At 39.9% G+C, this 19,457-nt stretch overlaps 1 protein-coding gene across 2 annotated transcripts in view; it reads right to left on the reverse strand.

The window, feature by feature from the left end:
- Nucleotides 1-8,073: 8,073 nt before the first annotated feature.
- Nucleotides 8,074-19,457, reverse strand: part of SLC25A12 (solute carrier family 25 member 12) — a 94,175-nt gene continuing 82,791 nt past the window's right edge. For both annotated transcript variants that reach the window (XM_014846586.3, XM_070508099.1), the window contains 5 exons: nt 15,473-15,613; nt 13,236-13,374; nt 10,230-10,388; nt 10,017-10,107; nt 8,074-8,711 (listed from right to left, as the gene is read on the reverse strand). In XM_014846586.3, coding sequence (XP_014702072.1) covers nt 8,513-8,711; nt 10,017-10,107; nt 10,230-10,388; nt 13,236-13,374; nt 15,473-15,613 — 729 coding nt within the window. In that variant the 3' untranslated portion in view covers nt 8,074-8,512. The remainder of the gene's footprint in view (nt 8,712-10,016; nt 10,108-10,229; nt 10,389-13,235; nt 13,375-15,472; nt 15,614-19,457) is intronic.

The raw sequence follows: 19,457 nt of genomic DNA on the forward strand, positions 1-19,457 counted from the left end.
CCCAGACAAACAAAAGCTAAGGGACTTCATAGCCAGGAGACCCCCCACCCCACAAGAAATCCTCAAGAAGGTCCTCATGCCTGAAAAAAAAAGGGAGGAAGGGGTCACAACACAGAGTAAGGAGACGAATAGATAGAATCAGAATAGGATAGCAAATACACAACAAAATATTAGGATAAAAGGAAGGAAAACACCAAAAACAAAGACAATCTTAGCACTTTAACTACAAACTCACAACACAAGTTGGAATAAAATATGACAATAATAATTTAGGAGGGAAAGAGGAAAGGGACTGAATCAGTTTAGGCTAAGGAAATAAAAGGCCACCAGAAAATGGGCTATGTTATACACAAGATTCTGAATACAAATTCAGGGTAGCCACTAACCTTAAAAACAGAACAGAGACACAAAAAATAAGTAAGAAGAAACTGCAGATGTCAATGCGTAGGCCAAAACACAGAGGACAAGAAACAAAGGTAATGCTGGAAAACGAGTTACAAAATGACAGGATTAAGCCCTCATGCATCAATAATCACCCTCAATGTAAACACATTGAACTCTCCAATAAAAAGACAGAGAGTGGCAAGATGGATCAAAGAACCACATCCAACAATCTGTTGCCTCCAGGAAACATACCTCAGCTCCAACGAGAAACAAAGGCTCAGAGTGAAGGGGTGGAAGACGATAATCCAAGCTAATGGCAAAAAAAAGAAAGCAGGTGTCACAATACTTATATCAGACAAAGTAGGTTTCAAGATAAGGCAGGTAAAGAGAGACATAGAGGGTCAGTATATAATGATCAAAGGGACACTACATCAAGAAGAAATAACACTTATAAATATCTATGTACCCAACACAGGAGCACCAAAGTTCATAAAGCAACTATTAACAAACCTAAAAGAAGATATTAAAAATAACACAATAATAGTAGGGTACCTCAACACCCCACTCACATCATTGGACAGATCATCCAGGCAGAAAATCAACAAAGAAACAGTGGAATTAAATGAAATGCTAAAATAGTTGGACTTAATAGACATACATAGAACACTCCATCCAAACACAGCAGAATACACATTCTTCTCAAGTGCACATGCAACATTCTCAAGGATAGACCATATGTTGGGAAACAAGGCAAGCCTCTACAAATTTAAAAAAATTGAAATAATAACAAGCATCCTCTCCAATCATAATGCTATAAAGCTAGAAATTACTTACAAGAAAAAAGCTGAGAAAGGGACAAAGATGTGGCAACTAAACAATATGCTATTAAACAAGCAATGGATCATTGAAGAAATTAAAGAAGAAATAAAAAAATATATGGAGACAAATGAAAATAACATGCCATACCAACTCATATGGGATACAGCAAAAGCTGTATTAAGAGGGAAATTCATTGCAATGCAAGCACACATTAAGAAACAGGAAAAATCCCAAATAAGCAACTTCAAATTACACCTAACTGAATTAGAAAAAGAAGAACAAACAAAGCCCAAAGTCAGCAGAAGGAGAGAAATAATAAAAATTACAGCATAAAAAATTGCTATTGAAACCAAAAAGGCAGTAGAAAGGATCAATGAAACCAAGAGCTGGTTCTTTGAGAAGATAAATAAAATTGACAACCCCCTAGCCAGTCTTACAAAGACAAAAAGAGAGAAAGCTCAAATAAACAAAATCAGAAATGAAAGAGGAGAAAAAACAACAGACTCTGCAGAAATATAACAGATTATAAGAGAATACTACAAAAAACAATATGCCAGAAAAATGGATAACCTAGAGGAAATGAATAAATTCTTGGACTCCTACAATCTCCCAAAGCTCACTCAAGAAGAAGCAGACAATCTGAACAGACCAATCACAAGGAAAGAGATTGAAACAGCAATCAAAAACATCCCAAAGAATAAAACCCCAGGACCAGTAGGCTTTCCTGGGGAATTCTACCAAACTTTCAGGGAGGATTTAATACCTATCCTTTTCAAGCTATTCCAAAAAATTAGCAAGGATGGAACACTTCCTAACACATTCTACAAGGCCAACAACACGCTGATACCAAAGCCTGACAAGGACAGCACGAAAAAGGAGAACTACAGGCCAATATTGCTGATGAAGATAGATGTAAAAATTCTAAACAAAATTTTGGCAACTAGAATTCAGCATACATCAAAAGGATCATACATCATGATCAAGTGGGATTCATACCAGGGACTCAGGGATGGTTCAACATCCACAAATCAATCAACGTGATACACCACATCAACAAATTGAGGAATAAAAAACACATGATCATCTCAATAGATGCATAGAAAGCATTTGACAAGATCCAACAGCCATTTATGATAAAAACTCTGAACAAAATGGGGATAGAAGGAAATTACTTCAACATAATAAAGGTCATATATGACAAACCCACAGTCAACATCATACTCAATGGGCAAAAACTGAGCATCATCCCCCTGAAAACAGGAACAAGTCAAGGATGCCCTCTATCACCACTCTTATTTAACATAGTACTGGAGGTCCTGGCCAGAGCAATTGACAAGAGAAAGGAATAAAAGGAATCCAAATAGGGAGGGAAGAAGTGAAACTCTCGCTGTTTGCAGATGACATGATCTTGTATGTAGAAAACTCCCAAAGAATCCACTGGAAAAGTTTTAGAAATAATTAACAACTACAGCAAAGTTGCAGGATATAAAATCAACTTACATAAATCAGTAGCATTTCTATATTCTAATAACGAACTAACAGAAAAAGAATTCAAGAACACAATACCATCCACAATTGCAACAAAAAGAATAAAATACCTCGGGGTAAATTTAACTAAGGAAGTGAAAGACCTATACAATGAAAACCACAAGGCTTTCCTGAAAGAAATGTGTGAGGGCATAAAGAGATGAAAAGACAGCCCATGTATATGGATTGGAAGAATAAACATAGTTAAAATGTCCATTCTACCTAAAGCAATCTACACATTCAACACTATCCCAATCAGAATCCCAATGACATTCTGTACAGAGTCAAATAGAACAAAGAATCCTAAAATTCATATGGGGCAACAAAAGACCCCAAGTCTAAAGCAATCCTGAGAAAAAAGAACAAAGCTGGAAGCATCACAATCCCTGACTTCAAAACATACCACAAAGCTACAGTAATTAAAACAGCATGGTACTGGTACAAAAACACGTGCACAGATCAGTGGAACAGAATTGAAAGCCCAGAAATAAAATCACACGTCTATGGACAGCTAATCTTCTACAAAGGAGCTGAGGGCATACAATGGAGAAAAGAAAAGTCTTTTCAACAAATGGTGCTGGGAAAACTGGAGAGCCATACGTAAAAGAATAAAATTGACCCTTTTTTTCACCATTCACAAAAATAAACTCTAAATGGATCAAAGACCTAAAGGTAAGACCTGAAACCATAAGGCTTCTAGAGGAAAATGTAGGCAGTGCACTCTTTGACATCAGTATTAAAAGGATCTTTTCAGACACCATGTCTTCTCAGACAAGGGAAACAATAGAAAGAATAAACAAATGGGGCCCCATCAAACTAAAGAGCTTCTTCAAGGCAAGGGAAAACAGGATTGAAACAAGAAAACAACCCACTAATTGGGAAAAATTATTTGCAAGTCATATATCCGACAAAGAGCAAATCTTCACAATATATAAAGAACTGACACAACTCAACAACAAAAAATCAAACAACCCAATCAAAAAATGGGCAGGAGACATGAACAGACATTTCTCCAAAGAAGACATACGGATGGCCAATAGGCACATGAAAAGATGTTCATCATCACTGATCATCAGGGAAATACAAATCAAAACCACACTAAGATATCACCTTATACCCATTAGAATGGCAAAAATAATCAAAACAAAAAGTAACAAGTGTTGGAGAGGTTGTGGAGAAAAAGGATCCCTCATACACTGCTGGTGGGAGGGAAAACTAGTGCAGTCACTACGGAAAACAGTATGGAGATTTCTCAATAAAGTAAAAATAGAAATACCATATGATCCAGCTATCCTACTACTGGGTTTCTATCCAAAGAACTTGAAATCAGCAATTCCAAAAGACCCATGCACCCCTATGTTCACTGAAGCATTATTTACAATAGCCAAGACGTGGAAGCAACCTAAGTGCCCATCAACAGAGGATTGGATAAAGAAGATATGGTGTATATATATACACAATGGAATACTACTCAGCCATAAAAAAGAATAAAATCATCCCATTCACAACAACATGAATGGACCTTGAGGGAATTATGTTAAGTGAAATAAGCCAGATAGAGGACAATCTCTGTATGACTCCACTCATGTGAGGAATTTAACCATGTGGACAAAGAGAACAGATTAGTGGCTACCAGAGGAAAGGGGGGATGGCAGGTGGGCGCAAAGGGTGAAGGGGTGCAACTACAACACGACTGACAAACAATAATGTACAGCTGAAATTTCACAAGATTGTAAACTATCATAAACTCAATAAAAAAAAAAATCTCAGTGTGTTTGGGGGCCGGCCCCGTGGCCGAGTGGTTATGTTTGCGTGCTCCACTTCAGTATCTCAGGGTTTCGCCGGTTCGGATCCTGGGCGCGGACATGGCACTGCTCATCAGGCCATGCTGAGGTGGCGTCCCACATGCCACAACTAGAAGGACCCACAACTAAAATATGCAACTATGTACTGGGAGGCTTTGGGGAGAAAAAGGAAAAATAAAATCTTAAAAAAAAAACATGCAAATAAACATGAGATCTTTAAAAAAAAAATCTCAGTGTGTTTGGTTTGTTTGTTTATTTTTGGGGAGGAAATTGACAAGCTATTTCTAAAATGGACAGGGAAGAGCAAAGGACCAAGAAGAGTCACAAGCTCTTGAAGACTAACAATAAGGTGAAAGGACTTGATAGACTATATATCAAAACTTTTTTAAAAGATAGAGCACTAAAGAGGTTATAATTAGCACAGGAAAAGATCAATAAATAAAATAAAAACTCCAGAAATAGATCTTTGTATATATCAACCTAAATATAGAACAGAGAAGGCACTTCAAAGCAGTAGGGAAAGAAAGGTCTTTTCAATAAACAGTGCTGGACGAACAGACTAACCATATAAAGAAGCAAAAAAGATTCCCTCCTACCATGCCCAAGACAAACAGGATGAAACCTCAATATGAGAGGTAAAACTGTACAGCATTATCTTCATGACCTAGAGAGAGAATAATTTTTTTAAATGAAATATAAAACATGCTAACCATAAGGGCAAAATTGATATATTTGAACATATTAAAATGAAAATGCTAATATATTGAAAACATTGTGAAAAGACAAGCCAAAAATTGGGAAAAGACTGTACAACACAACTCATAAGGGAGTAGTATCCCAAACATATAAAGAAGCCTCTGCAGATTATTGAGAAAAACAGACAAAAGACTTTAACACATATTTCACTCACCAAAGATGAAATCCAAATAGCCAATAAACATATTGGCATTCTCATTTGCTGTCAGTAGGAAAGTAAATTACTTAAGTCTTTTTGAACAACAATGTGGCAATATAATGAACCTATGAAAGGTGTTCAGCCTCATGTGATGTAAGGAAAATGCTAATTAAAATCACAATGAGATAACATTATACACCCAAGAGATTGGTAAAAATTAAAAAGCCAATTCACCCTTGGGGGAATGCAAATCAGTACAGGCATCTCTGGGAACCAGTCTGGCATGAGCTGGCAAAGTTGAATCTAACATACCCTGTGCCTCTGTGGTTCTGCTCTTAGGTATATATCCTTTTAAAAATGCATACTCCAAAATATGAGTACAAAATGTCCAGAGCGGCACTGTTTGTAATATCCCTAAATTAGAAACAACCCAGATGTCCGGAATAAAATGGAAAAATAAACTGTAATATGTTCATACAATGGAATAAGTGAACTATAGCTACATACTATTCTATGCATGAATCTTATGAACATAATGTTTAGCAAAAGAAAAGTCTTAAAAGTATACAATATCATTCGATTCATATACATTTCAAAAACAGGAACTAAATATTGTGTTTAGGGATGTATATTTGGGTGGTAAAACTATTTAAAAAAGCAAAATGAAGATTAGGGGTAGTTAAATGGGTGCTCACTTTATGACTATTTGTTTAAAATATATATGTGCATGAGTGTGTGTCTGTGTATACATACATACATATGTGTTTCATGTATTTTTCACAATGATAAGAAAATATACAAATGGCCAATAAATATGAAAAAACATTCAACCTCACAAGTAATTAGGAAAATGAAAATTAAAACAACAGTCATCACCTATCATGATTTGCCTAAAATGTAAAAGACTGATAATATCTATTTTTCCTGAGGTTGCAAAAAAATAGGCATTCTCATCTGCTGTCAGTCAGAAAGTAAATTAGTAAAGCTTTTTTGAAGAAAAATCTGCCAATATATATTAAAAAACCCCATATATCCTGTGAATTATCAATTCCAATTTTAAATACCTATCCTAGTGAAATACTAGTACATGTACTCAAAGTATGTGTGCAAAGGTGTTTGCCGTTCACTACGGCATTGCTTGTAGTGGAACAAAATGACTATGTCATAAGGGAGTATTTATGAAATGTATCATAATTCATACAATGGAATACTATGCAGCTATTAAAAATTAAGATAAACCCATGAATTGACATGGAAAGATGCCAAAGACAGTAAGTGAACAAAAGCAAGTCACAGAACAACACACACATAGCATAATCCCGTTTTTAAAACCTAACCACGTACATATATTTATACATACAGATTATGAAAAACAGACTACAATTTATTCTCTAGCCTCAGCAGTGATTACCTCTCGGACAGGGAGTGGCGAAAGGAGAAGCAGGGTAAAGAGGGCACTTTCACATCTCCCTCTACATACATTTATTATATGAATCTTCTGTAAGAACATACCCATGGACTACTTGCAGATTTTTAACAGGTGGTAACAGCAAAACAACTATATTGCTATTTATTCCATTCCAATGAGAACAAATGAATACATTTGGAAATAACTTGCTTTTGAAGCTAATTCCTTTGTTCCTGGAGGGCCCCAAGAGAGCCTATAGCGGTGTTACAGGGCTGTCAGCCATCAACTGAAGAGCGCTGTGTAGGATACTAAGTGACTTGGTCCATCTCCAGCCTCGCACCTTGAAAATATTTGCATATGTTCTCATATCCCGGCTCACTGGCAATAGCAATAATGTTTCCCCAAAGCACTTTGCTGAAGTAAATAAATTCTGATGCTACACATCAAATCACAACCATAGCAAAGTGTAGATGTGGCTGTCAAGATGCATGTTTAGATCTGAATTAGTAATCACACACTTGGTGAGTGACTTTTGGAATAAGTAGTTTGTATTTGGATTCATGAGGAAGAACGTAGACCACACTAAATCACAAGCTAGAGCTTTTCTCTTTCTTCTTCCCTACTCTCACTCCACCATAGCCCTCTCCAAATCACACTGTCCATTTCCTGAAAACGTGGGAGAGAGGAAACCTGATCGGGAATTATTTGGAATCAGTGGTGAATCAAAATAAAAAGCGCTATCAATATATTTATGAAGGAAAATCCGACTCCATGCGTACATTTTGGTGTGCGTTTTATTTTTGATTGGAATTGTATCCATATGAAGGAAAATTACCAAAGTATCCTTTACTCTTTTGAAAGCTAGGCCCTTGCCTTGCTGTGTGAGAAGAAGGCAAAACTCAGCCAGTAATGTGGGAGACGTCCCTGTTTGCATACGCACACTGACGGCGGAGGAGCTGTCGAGGAAATGCCTTGGGACTGATGAACAGAGGAAATCTACACACAGTTAATCCAAACGGAAGCACATCAGCACCCGCAAGTCGTCAGCCGGGTCCTCTGGCATCCACCGGCATGCATCTTTTCCAGAGGACCTCTTACTCAGTGGTGTCAGTACTTGGCCTTGTTATGCCTCTTATCAGCAAATACCTTTTTATTCCAGAATGGAAAACAAGCTAGCAATTAAATGCATCCAATATTGATGCTTTATTTCCATAAGTCACCAATAAAAGAATGAATTTAATTTTAATACATTTATTTTCGTGTGATTCTTAATAAAACACTTTCAAAACATTCTGTACATTTCAAGCCACTCAGAACTGCATTACATTCTATAAATGTGATTTTGGGGGATGAGGTGCCAAGATGTTTCTGTACAAAGATGTACAATATGTACAGTCACTATAAGTGCAAGCTGTGCAAAGCAGTCTAGAACACTAATTCATGCCAAGGCTCAGAAAACATTTCAACACATGAGACTAAAGCTTGAAACTGCGTTGTTTTTTTTCCTGGGCAAATGGTTACTTTATAAACAAATATATGTATATGTCATATAGAAAGAATAGTTTGACTCCTCAGCTCAGTCAGCACCATGCAGCTGACGGGATACATTACGGGGCTGCTCTCCCAGGCCTCTCTCTTCAGGGAGCCATTTTGCCACACTCAACGGTCTTCTCATCACTGAGCCACTGCGGCCACCTTTGGCTGAACCACAGCAACACTAGGAGATTTAAATTTGGGGAGATAAAGGCCAAACTTGTTTTCAATGCCAGCAAAAGTGGCTGTGGCGAGTCTGTATCCACCGATGTGATCAGGATTGGCGGGAGGAAGGTCTGCAATGCGTGACTTGGGTGTTGGTTCTGAGCCAGAGGGTTTGCTGTTGGTAGGAAAAAGCCAGTGGTTAACGTGCTCGAGATTGATGCGGGCGGCAGACAACTGAACATTTTTAGCCTAACTCATGTGCCAGAAAGAAGAGTCTCCAACTATTTCCTTGTCGTCTATGCTGCACTCGTCATGATTTACAGCTGCTTTGAAGGCAACACATTCACGTATTTGAATTAGCAGAGAAATGGCCTCAATTTCAATGCTTATATATATATAAATGGATCCACAGAGAAAAGATAAGAAAATACACTCAAATATTAACACTCTCTGGGAAGTAGGATTATGGATGATTTTCTCTTACACTTTTCTGTTTTCCAAATTTTCTGCACTAAGCATAAATTAATCATAAGAAGTTTATATTTTTCTTTTACTTTGACATAATTTTAAAACCTAACTTTTTGAAGAGTAGACAGACTCATAAAGGATATTACTAAAATTATTTAAAGAAAAATAGATATAATTCTTACTTTTATAAAATGTGAAAGCACGGAAAAGCTTGGCTTTGTAAGATTGCCGTTCTGTCTTTTAAGTCCTTCTACATCTCGGTTCAACAGGAAATTTGCTACTTGGCCTTTGAGCAGGAAACGGGTTCACAGGTTTATGACATGAAGACTCAGATACAGGATTTGATTTTCTCCTGAAAAGCTGATCATTGCTTGCTTTGGGTACAACCTTTCCCACCGAGAAAACTCAACAATGCTCCTTCTCCCCAGCACAAGCATCAAGTACCATGCTTCACGAGGCCCAATTTCTGGCCTCGATCTCACCAGTGATTATGTCCATGGGTATAACCTCTCTTTGAACCTTTTTTGGGGGCAATAAATTCGCTCTAAGAACATTTATACCTAATAATAAATTATGGTGAATAATGAAATCTGAGGTGTGAAAGGGCTTGAGTGTCTGAAAGAAAGTTCACAAAAGTGTTACTAACACAAGTTTACATTACTTGTGGTGAAAAGGTCATATAATAAAATCCAAATGGTAAGGACCAAAATCATGAAGCTCAGTATTTGCTTACACTAAAACAGACAATTATGCACATAACATTTTAACTTGCTGCCTCCCGAATATTTCCCTAAGTAGCTGCTTAATACTGCGTACGGTGTTGCCCTGTCAAGGGCTTACTCCGCTAACGCTGAGGCTTCTCAAGCCCGCTGTTTGTTTTAAATGCATTGGTCCTGCAGGATTCTCAGTCCTATCAGTGTCTGAGAGTTCCCAAAATGCCTCTGTAGGCTAAACAAAGACTTGTTTTGGTTTTGGTGCTTTCTTTATAAAGGAAGTGAAGAGCTGCACTTACAGGCCTCCAAAATCAATGTAAAACCACCGCTGGAGAAGTTCGTAGGTGACCAAGGTAACACCAAACTGGGGAGAGGATCGAAACACTCGAGCTGAAAAACAGAGATGGGAGTGGGGGCACTCAACACCAGGACGACTGTGGCAAAGACCAGCAGTCATTAATGGGAGCAGGACCCTAACGCCTCCGGCCATTCCATATGGCTCCCCTCCCTACCTGCAGCCCCTTTCCAAAATGCTGAAGGCCCCTCTTCCCGGAGTATCTTCCAGAAACAGTCAATGACACCGCTGTATGTCGTCTGGCCGGCACGGGCAGCCACTTGCAGTCTTGTCTTGATGACATCAGCAGGGGTCACCAGAGAAGCAGCAGGCACACCTTTCAGGAGAAAGGCACATTTAATTAACCCAAAGTACCTTATAAGGATAGAAATACTGCTAACGTCTAACAATATAGTTAGTAACTTTGCTGAACTCAGAGCTTCTTAAATAGATACTGGGCACTAATGGAAAAAAAGATATAAAAGCCTGTTAGCTGCTTCAGTGTGGTCAGGGCAAAATTCTTTTTTCTTTCTGAATTAGGAAAATCACTCACATTGCATGATCCCCAAGAACGGTGAGAGGAAAGAAGTGCAGCGATATTACTAGGACAATTCCCATGTGTTCCCCCTTAGGTTTCAATGATTTTACTTCTTTTTTTTTTTTTTGAAGAAGAAGATTAGCCCTGAGCTAACATCCACTGCCAAACCTTCTCTTTTTGCTGAGGAAGATTGGCCCTGAGCTAACATCTGTGCCCATCTTCCTCTACTTTATATGTGGCACGCTGCCTCAGGATGGCTTGATGAGTGGTGCTAGGCCCACGGCCAGGATCCAAACCAGCAAACCCAGAGCCGCCAAAGCGGAGCACGTGAACTTAACCACTATGCCAGCAGGCTGGCCGCTTTACCTACTTTTTTTTCTGAAACAAGATGCAAACATTTTCATGGATAATAAGAAATAAGGATAATGTCAATTTAACGAGCTGCCAAATGCATCTGACACCAAAATGTCGCAGTTTTTTCACTGATTCTTGTCACCTTACTGTGCAAGGTGACTATCAATACTCACCTGCTTGAGAGGCTAACTAGAGAACGGACTGTGACTCCTTCCAAACATGCCTACATGACAGAAGTCAACATAACTGGAGCAGAGGGGGCCAGGCAACCAGTTAAGGAGCAAGAGGAGAACTGATCATCAAAAGGCCTTGTCAACCCAGCCCTGTGCCCAAGCTCTCTGGGGTCCTGTTGAGACTGACCAGCAGCAGGACACACAAGATGGATTTCACAGCCACACCTTTTACGTATAACACAAAACAGGGACCACAGAAGCAAGCTAACCTCCCTTACGGGGAAGAAATTCAATTTGGCCTGACTATCGCTGAACCATCACTAGGCAGATGGAGCTGGCAGACCGGGGCGGGGATGGGGGGTGTCTGTTAAAGAATGAGGCAAGCACCTCCTCCCTGCACAGCCCGGCGCCTTATTCAGATGAAACTAGGTAAACCTGCCTTTGGAATGTTCTGCATTCTGAATGTTCTCAGTACCTGCCAGCAAAGTTCTACTGGTAAAAATTAGAAAAATTCATCTCTCGTTCTGACAACTGACATCAAATGTCCGTGGGCAAGAAGTTGGTGCTGACAGGTCCATGGAAATGTTTACTTGGTTCCGTCAACCATTGGCAAAATGCCTGTCCACAATTAGACTTCTCTTTGGCTCTTTTTTGTTGCTGGTTGGGAAGCACAGAGCAAAGACTGGAGGGAAAGCGTGCTGGCTCCCCTTTGAAACTGGGAGACTTTGGTGAGTACCAGAAAGGGGCTGGACGAGCGCTCACTGCCAAGACTGAGAGGTAGATTTATTGGATTTCAAATGTGCAACTGACTGAAGATACAAATGCCCGATGACAAGGGATTTGCAGGACCCCAAATAAGGGCTTGAAGCTCCCCAGGAGAGTTTCTTAATCACAAGTCATGCCTTGTCATCATGGGTGAGAACAACTACATGGGCCACCCAGCATCCTCATGAACCAAAGGCTCCCGCCACACCGCACACGTGAGGAAGTCCTCAGGATGTCCTGCTGTGTCTAGTCAGGGCACCAGAGGAGAAGGAACCCAGTGAGAGCTACACAGTACCATGAGCCCAAGGGGTCAGAGCTACACTGAGCACTTGGGGACAGCGTGTGGGTTTGTGCTCACCCTTCACATTTCTATCCTGACCAGCTGTAATGGAGAAAGAACACGTGCCCTTCCCTTGCTCTGTCATTTCTGAGTGCTGGTGCAGCAAGGACGCCTGGCCCTTCCCTTCTATCCCAAGTCAGCTCTTTCACAACTCAAGAGGAAGGCTAGACACATGAGATCAGAAGGAAGCATCTTAGCAAACTGCTGCATTTGTTAGGTTCCCCTGTCCCATGGAAGCTCTTCTGTGCCTAATGTGGTGTCTTAAACCAGATGAAGGGCTTACTCTGTTCCACTGACATTTATTGAGTTCCTATTATCACTATGCTGGCCATGTAGGGAAGGCAAGGATGAGGAGAATGAAAGCCCTGCCCTCAAGAAGCTCCCAGTCTAGTACAGAGGATAAAACTTATGCAAACTACCATGAATAAAAGACAGAAAGAACTAAGGGACAGAAAAGAGATGCCAACCAAGTACTGGGTGGTTTGCCGGGCAAGTATCACTTACATGGTCTAATGAAGATGAAGGTAGAAGGAACAGAGCTTCTTTTCATGAAGAAAGCTCAATTTTGAGCTAAATCAAGTAGGTTCCAATATACAGAAATCGAAAGTGAAGGCATGCTAGTTCTGTGCATCAGCATGAGGTACAACAAAGCAACTGATGTGATGAAGAACTTTTCCACCTTAATGCTTAGCTTGGCTGCACTCAAGGCTTCAGGGGTGCAGAAGGCTAAGAAACACGTTAATGATGAAAGCCCAATTTAGATGGGCAGATCTAATTTGGCTCCGAGTTGCTAAGCTGCATTAAGCTGTTTATCCACATTATGCAAATGTAATTAACTCTCATCAGAATTACAGCACATTCCACAAAGGAGAAAAAGTGATCATATTTAAACTAAGTCAAATACAAACAATAACCCTTCCAGAAATAAAGGGGGAAAGTACGTTGAGATTCTGTACTTCTTAAAGAGAATGGGGGGAGGATTCTTTTGGTTTAGAAAGAAAAAATTATAATTACCTGCGATGGCTCCAGCTGCAAGGAGGTTTAAACCACCCACATGTCCGTTTTCATCAGCCAGAAGTAGTTTGCAATGAGCATAAACAGGAAAGTAGATTGCAGAGAAGGGAATGTCTCGGAGGAAACACGCTTTGGCACCCTGTCGCACAGGGAAGAAACAGTACAGAACGGTTGTGTAAACAGGGTGTGAATGCCCATGAGGAATCCAGGGTGACATGCCTGGGGTGTCCTTCAAACAGCATCGGGACTGATAGGGAAGGGAAGTGGGGAGAACAGGGAAATACACATGGCTCCAGGTCTGAGAAAGGCTGGTGGATCCTGGAGTCCTAGACTTGGTTAACTGGGTAATGATGCTATTCTGACAACTAAGAATTTTCTAGTATTTCCAGTATAGATTCAGTTTTTAGGGCTAATAAAAATTCAGTTCTCAAACCGCTAGGCTGTGAATGCTGTTTGGCTTTGGTGGGTGTGAGGGGAGGACGTGTGGGTGGGAATAGACTTAGAAACCCAAGATTAATAGCTTGATTCCAAAGCAACCAGCAAAGGCAGCCCCCAAAAATGAACAAATCACCAATTCAATCTACATCAGCTCAGAGCCCCTGAAGTGCCTGGTCAGAAGCCATCAGCAGGGGCAATGGAAAAGGAGACGACTTCTCCAGGGAAGGGTAGAAAGAAGCCACCAGTCTCCCCTCCTCATTCCCCAAAGCCTACACTGGGAGGACTAGGGGGACCAGACAAAACATCTTAGCAGGATGCTCCCATGGGAGCAGAAAACCACCCTGGGACAGTCTGTCCCAGTGCCTGAGGCCACTGTGAACACCTTCCTCAGCTGCTCAGGAGCCCACGCCACTCCACTGCCCAGGGCTTCACTGAGTCAGGCGAATACACCATCTTTGGCATTTGTTTCCCTAATGACTCTGCTTTTAAAAGATAAACTCAAACATTAAAAAAAAAAAAAATTCCAGGGACTCTCTGGAGGATGATACAGAGAGAAACAATATTAATAAATTCAGCTCTCAAAGGGAATTACGGAAAGGACGGAAACCGGGGCTGGAGGCAAGGGAATGTATACAAAACTCTCCCAAGATAGGTATATGGGTTATTGCTCTCCCAAGATGGGTATATGGGTTATTGCTCTCCCAAGATGGGTATATGGGTTATTGCTCTCCCAAGATGGGTATATGGGTTATTGCTCTCCCAAGATGGGTATATGGGTTATTGCTCTCCCAAGATGGGTATCATGGGTTATTGCTCTCCCAAGATGGGTATATGGGTTATTGCTCTCCCAAGATAGGTATCATGGGTTATTGCTCTCCCAAGATGGGTATATGGGTTATTGCTCTCCCAAGATGGGTATATGGGTTATTGCTCTCCCAAGATAGGTATATGGGTTATTGCTCTCCCAAGAGCCCTGTAGCTGGGTGATGCTAATCTAGAGGATTTCTGATTTTCAGCTACAGAAGCCAATTTCCACATTTCTACAGGGACAGATCTATAAATAAATCAGATGCTGTGGAACCACAGTTGTCTCTAGCAGCTAAATTTACATATTCCCCCCTTATACCACACAAAAGAATGGAAAGAAATACTCTCCCTTGTTTAAGAAAAGTAATAGCTTCTGCTCCATTACATCTGATCTGTAATGATGGCAGTAAGCATACCTGCAGGGAAGGGATCCATTGACTGGCATTTTGCAGTACAGTACACTCTGGGTTTTTTAATGGAATTCATTATTGACAAATCCCACCACTTAACTTCTTAAAGACCTGAATCCTACCAAACTCGACTACTGTTTCACTGTGGTCAAATTATTAAGACAAAGAGAAGCTCCTACTGGGAAGATAACAATAGAGATAACTCAGACTCAAAATAAACATAAGCCTACTCTGAAGTCCTAAACCAGCCCAAAGAGAACACTAATGAAACTTTTCCCAAACCTGCCATCAAATAAAAGGCTGTGAGCCTGAAGCCAGCAGGTCTGCGGTGCTGGCCTCCCTTGCTGGCAGCTTCACAACAGCCTGGAGAGGACCACAGGGGAGCGTGTTTGCATATCACACCCCCTCTAATGGAAGGGTCCTGATTTCTTCTTTTTGTTTGATTTTCTACTCCAGGGTCTATGCTGCTGGACAAGATTGCTTTTCCATTTGGGGACAGAAGTCTGGTTTCTGCATTCTTTCATATTTCCATTGAGTATATTACAACCTCCCTACTGAGACAACCCGAGGGAATCCACTCACCTTATACAGGCCAAAAAGGCCCAGGTCCCGGAGCACGTTCAGGGCACTGACCCTGGGGCCTGTGGTGATCTCTCCAGCTACCTGCAGACGAATCTTGACTATCTCCAGGGGGTTAGTAAAGATGACCTGAGAGCCGCCAGCCTGCAGGCAAGGGAGGAGACACAGAAGCAGATTTCCAAGTCAGAGCCCGACCAGCCATGTAACCAAGAAAAATCCAGAAAAGCCTCCACATTGTACCACTTTACGTCTCCCTCTTCATGGGGGAATGAGTCTGACACTTTGGCTTGGCCGATGCTAGAGGGGCTCACAGGGATGGTCCTAAACTCTGTCTCAAGCCAATCTATGTCTGGGTTTGTTTCTATTCGAAATGTCAAGAGTGCTTCTCAGACCAGTCTTTCCAGGGTCAACTCAGCCATATCCAAAATGGCAAAACTAATAAACTCACTTGGAAAACAAAAGTGAAGCCAGAGGTGGCAGTGTGGGGCTCCCCAGTGAAAGAGAGAGAGAGAGAGTAGAAGGCTGGTTGGTATCTTTTAAAATCTAGGGCTAGAACTCGGATCACACTGGTTTCTTTCCTCTTCTTGGTAAGCCTTCTCTAGCTCAGCCGCCTGCTTCTGCTTCCTCGGACTGCAGAGCAATTAACACAGCTCTGTCCCAGAGAGGGGCCTTAAGTCTGAGGGAACAGTCTCCTCTGGTTCAAATCTAAAACGTGTTATCCCGAGCAAACTCTGAGACGGATACACAGCTACACCCACACAAAAGGAGGGAATTTAGAAAGATAATTTCAGTATCATTTCAAGACAAAAGCAGAAAAACTCTTCAAGGCAGAGCTGGGAAATGGAACATCTAGTTACCACGAGTACCACATGGACAAATCAAAGCCGTACTCCACACTCTCCAGTGGTGAGTGACAGAGATTTGAATTTGGATAATGAGAGTGTATCTGCATCTGAAATCTGTTAACCAGTACAAGGAAAAAAAAAAAGAATGTTTAAAACTGCTACCAACTCTAACTCCTTGCTTGGTTTTTGTAAGAAAGAAAAAAATGTGTGTATGTATATGTGTGTGTACATCGATATATAAAAATATATAGAAATAAATGTTTTAAAACATAAATATATATACATTTATCTCCATTCATGAAGCGAAAAAAATCTCATTTGCACATCTTCATCTCACCTGTAGCTCTTTACATTATATAATCATAACCAGTCACATAATCATCATTATATTATACAATCATAACTTCACGGCAATAGCATGTCACCCGTGAAACAGGAAATGTGTGCCACAGGTATAGAAAGATCATAAACAATACCCATAAAACTCATGTGCAGCATTCAATGCCACTTCAATACTCTGCCTACACTCACATTCCTGTTCATTTTTGTAAAACCCACAGCTCCCCCAGGCCTCCTTCCAAGGGGCAGCAAGTCCCAGCCCACTCTCCTAACTGACCTGGGGTTATAAACCCCCAACCACTCCTTTTGCAATCCTGACCCCTTACTCCTGTCAACATCCACAGCTGCCAGCGCAGACACAGATCCCTTTCGTCTTCGTGGGAAGCCTATTGTCCTGAACTGCCTAGGGCCCTGATCCTCTTTTCGTCCACCAAGCATGGAGGTGCAGCAATTGGCCATCTCCCTCTGGATTTCCTACAACTCCCAACTCCAGACCACTGACACACAGGGCCCCAAATGAGACTGACCCAATTTTACATGTTGATGTGCCTGTGTTTCTGTCTCTTTTAATCTGTTGCACTGCAGGCAGGAGGAAGCATTTCAATGTTTCAATCTGAGCAAACAATACTTTCAAAAGGATTGCTGGGTGAAAAATTATGTTAAAATGATAATCCAAGTAATTGCTCCTGTAGCTAGTATTAAAGACCAAACCAATTGAAAAAGTCTACTACTTCCCTGAGGTCTCTTGTTTCAATAACGGTTGCGCAGACTCTCTTTGGGAAAATGCACTTTATATTCTAAAGCAGATTTAACAAAAGAATACAAGCACAAATTTTGATTATAATCCCCAAAACTTGCCACTGCCAGATGATGTCAACCCCTGGGTGCCACTCATTAAATGTGGACATTATATTTAAATAAATACAAAGTTCTTTCATGTTTTAATCACTAGTAAATTATAACATCCCGCAGAGCGGAAGCATCCCAACCAGCGTTCCCACACCCCACAGTTCCCTCCTCCCTCCTTCTCTCACGGGCCCTTTTGGAAACAATAGTCAGTTTATTGAGATTTGTACTCCTTTAACAACTCTTCAAATTTCTTTCTGAGTGTACACGTAAGAGGCTTTCTATTAAAAACGTATGATTAAGAGAAGGAAATGACCACATTTTAAAACATAAACACTGACTGTTGTATGCTTTGATGCCTTTTTACCCAGCACACACACTAAGTCCCAACAATCAAGTGAACACAACCACAACACTGAATTTATACATAATAATCATAGCATATCATACGTCATATACATCAAGTGAGAGTGGAAACAATGAAACAATGACACTACAGCAAGGCACACATCTCTGGGTTTGTTTCACACCTACGTCCTCTGCTATATTTGAAGGAGGAAAACTTCTAGCAATTGCATAATCTGTATCTGCTTTAAATATTAATATACATTTTTTTAAACTCTATGGTAGGCCTAGGAATATGAAGGCAAATACTATCCAGAAACACTAAATAATTTTAGAAAAAATAAACATTGTTATTTAATTTATCTACAACTTTGGGTATTTTATAACACTTAAAGGGAAATATACATGGCAAATAGGCACTGTCCTTTTTTAAACTCTAACCACTATCTCATACATATTAAAGTAGGGGTGGGGGAAGGGAGAATAAAATTTGCAATTATTTCAGTCATTCTGGTAAGAAATCTAGTGACATAGAACAAGGATTATGTTATCACATCCTTAACTGAATGTTTCCCCTCTAAGAAAAATACAGGAAAATATCATTTCTCCTCTATTTTCAGATTCTACTGATTGTAAGTGATATCATTAATTTAATAAGAGCTTTTCAGAGGGAAAAAAACACTACTTACAGCAAATACAATGATTGAACATACAGAATTTCAGGAGCGTTAACTTGTGAAATAAAAATATGGTAACTTTACAATGAAAAAATATCACTAATTTTACAAATATGCTAATGTTTGCTATTTTAAGAAGCAACAAAATTAAACAGAAAAACATTTAAATGCCCAATAAGGAAATAGTTAAGTAGAAACAACTAGATGCTCTTAATCAAGCGACAAGATTAGGTAATAAAATCATGCCAAGTAACATAAACAGGACATAAAATATTCAGTAACCGTTGATCACAAATATGTCAAAATTTACCTAAGTTTATCAAATTCAGAATGGCTTAGAGATTAAGACATTGGTTGCCTCCTAGAAAGAGAAATGAGTAGCTGGGGGAAAAAGTTTTCAAAGTGTATCCCACTGTACCTTTTAAATTCTGAGTCATATGAATGTATTAACTACTCAAAAACAAAAACATTTTAAAAAATAAACAAGAACCAGAACTGGTCTTAGACACAGTGCCTTCTTTTAGAGACTAAGTTTTCTCTCATACATTGTTCCCCATGATAAATTTGGTAATTTATATAGTTTAAATGCATTTCTAAAAACCAGTTAGCACTAGTTATCTGTGGATCCAAAACTTTAAAAAGGCTTATCTCTCTCTCTCTCTATAAATATATGTATGAACATGAAAAAAATCTAACCAAATATAGGTAGTGATCTGAAAGAACAGACACCAAGATACACAAAATTTCAAACTAAACTGTGATGCCACACAGCTACGGAGGCTTAAACAGACACTTGCTGCTTCTTGTACTGACGCTTACATCACATAACACCATTCCATACAATACCTTTGGTGAATTTTTTCACTCATCAAATCACCAAAATTAGTTTCTAACCCTCTAATTGCTAAATTTCCCTCTTCAAATTTTCTGCTTTTT

Source organism: Equus asinus, chromosome 4, assembly GCF_041296235.1.
Source record: "Equus asinus isolate D_3611 breed Donkey chromosome 4, EquAss-T2T_v2, whole genome shotgun sequence".
NCBI classification, from domain to species: domain Eukaryota; kingdom Metazoa; phylum Chordata; class Mammalia; order Perissodactyla; family Equidae; genus Equus; species Equus asinus.